Consider the following 2128-nt stretch of genomic DNA (forward strand, 5'->3'; position numbering starts at 1 on the left):
GAGGCTGCTGTGAGATGTGATGCCACAGTACTCTACCCAGGGCAACAGCTTGAGACTCTTATCTCAAAAACAAAGTACACACTCCTCATCACTCATGGTAGTCTGCATGGACAAAGTAGAAACCTAAAGTACATTTTTTTTTAAAACCAGCAGCATGCATGGTACAAATTCTATTCATGTTGCAGTTACTAAGTAGCTTGGCATGGGCACTGTGGCACAAGTGTAAAGCCAACATAGTTTCATGTGAGGCATACTTGCTTCCATCTGTTTATAGATTTGGGCCCTTGTCTAAACTTACAGCCTGTATTCCCCCAGTCTGCAGCAAGCCTTGGGTCAGGCTGCACACTATGGCAATTCTCTGGGACATGGAAGGTAGCAACTTTTTATCTAGTTTCCAAACCTACCCTCAGCCTAACGCATTCTCCTCACAACCACTGAACAGATAATCTGCCTGTCTCTGCCAGGCTATGTCCATAGACATTCCCCAACAGCTCATTCTCAAGGTTCTTACTAACCCCTCTGAGGCCCATGCATACCATGGCTACATGGGTTACCAGACCACCATCACGTCCTGACATCATCCTGGATTTCTAGGTGCTGTAGCCCCTCCCCACTTTTTATCAATCCAGCCTTGCTTGCCTTCTCCCCCTTTCCCCACCATGACCAGCTCATTCCACTCATTCTGTCCTTATCACCCCAGTCTGAACAGTGTGCACATATACTCACATGCCCAAGCGGAAATGTTTCCATGGTTCCCATCCACCCCTCTCAGGAATGTCCTCTCCTGCCCTTGCCACAGCCCTTACAACTCATTTCAAACTTTACCTTCTTCCACAAAATTCTAACTAGCATCACTCTAGAACCAGGAACACCTGAGTTCAAATTCTGTTCTTCCATTTACAGTGTGGCCTTCACAAATGACTTACCCTCTCTGTGCCTTTTCACATCTATAAAGTGGGAAGATTATGGTACCAATTAGAGACCAATCTCTGACAGCTCAGAAAGCTCCAGGTAAGATGATACGCAGTATTGCCCACCCACACCAACTCCAGCCTCCACTGTCCAGGACTGCCCCTTAACAGTCTTAATCTGCCTTCAAATGCCCATGACTGCCTCAGATGATTCCTTTTTACCTCACTTAGAGGTAAGCTCTGAGGGCTGGCTCCGACCTCTGTAGGAGGACCTCCGGAAGCCCTGGATCCAGCCCTAGGTCCAGCCCTGGGTTTGTCCACATCCTCTTCACTACACTCAGACCAAGCCCTCAGAGTTAAACCAGGAGGAACATACTAGAAACTAACCACCTCTCCACCTGGGACCTCAGCCATGATTAACACTCAGAGTCCCAGAAGAAAAGTTAGTGTAACTAACTCATCTTTTCCCTACACTTGACAAAAGATCTGAAACCTACAAACAAGTGGCAGCCATAAAAAAGGAGACAGACACAGCAGTCTGACTCTCTCTTACCTCTGGGTGTCGATCCAGATCACTGAGTGTCAGGCCATGCTGCAGGATGAGCTGACGGGCCTGAGGAAGACAAAGCAAAGCACCCACAATCATATACATGCTCTGGTACATGACCAGGACGCTCAGAACTCTTTTGGATCCAAGTTATCAAACACTGAGGCTCCCAACCTAGCCCACCATGAGATAGGAGATCGAGCACTAAAAACAGCAAAACTGCTGATTCAACCTGGGAGACCGAAAAAGGCAAACCACACACAGTGAAGACTCTGTTCCACTGATAAGCTAAGAGTGCCTCCTTAGTGCCATAGCCTCCCAAAGCTTTAGGCCATATAAGAGTTACAAGAAACTCCTAAAATATAATAAATCACAAAGCATTAGAAACGTTTTTAAAATAACCCGACAGGTTTGGCGCCCGTAAGTCAGTGGTTGGGGCGCCGGCCACATACACTGGGGTTGGCAGGTTCGAACCCAGCTCGGGCCTGCCAAACAATAACAACTACAACAAAATAACAACTACACCAGCCGGGCATTGTGGCTGGTGCCTGTACCCAGCTACTCGGGAGGATGAGGCAAGAGAATCACTTAAGCCCAAGAGTTTGAGGTTGCTGTAAGCTGTGATGCCACAGCACTCTACCTAGGGCGACAGAGTGAGACTCTGTCTCAA

General features: G+C 47.7%; 1 protein-coding gene across 3 annotated transcripts in view; it reads right to left on the reverse strand.

Annotated features, from left to right (window-relative positions):
* Positions 1 to 2128, reverse strand: part of RPIA (ribose 5-phosphate isomerase A) — a 46143-nt gene that overhangs the window by 12942 nt on the left and 31073 nt on the right. For all 3 annotated transcript variants that reach the window (XM_003799183.2, XM_023518802.1, XM_023518801.1), the window contains exon 4: positions 1465 to 1524. In XM_003799183.2, coding sequence (XP_003799231.1) covers positions 1465 to 1524 — 60 coding nt within the window. The remainder of the gene's footprint in view (positions 1 to 1464; positions 1525 to 2128) is intronic.

This window comes from Otolemur garnettii, unplaced genomic scaffold, assembly GCF_000181295.1.
Source record: "Otolemur garnettii isolate 467f Iridium unplaced genomic scaffold, OtoGar3 scaffold00147, whole genome shotgun sequence".
NCBI lineage: Eukaryota > Metazoa > Chordata > Mammalia > Primates > Galagidae > Otolemur > Otolemur garnettii.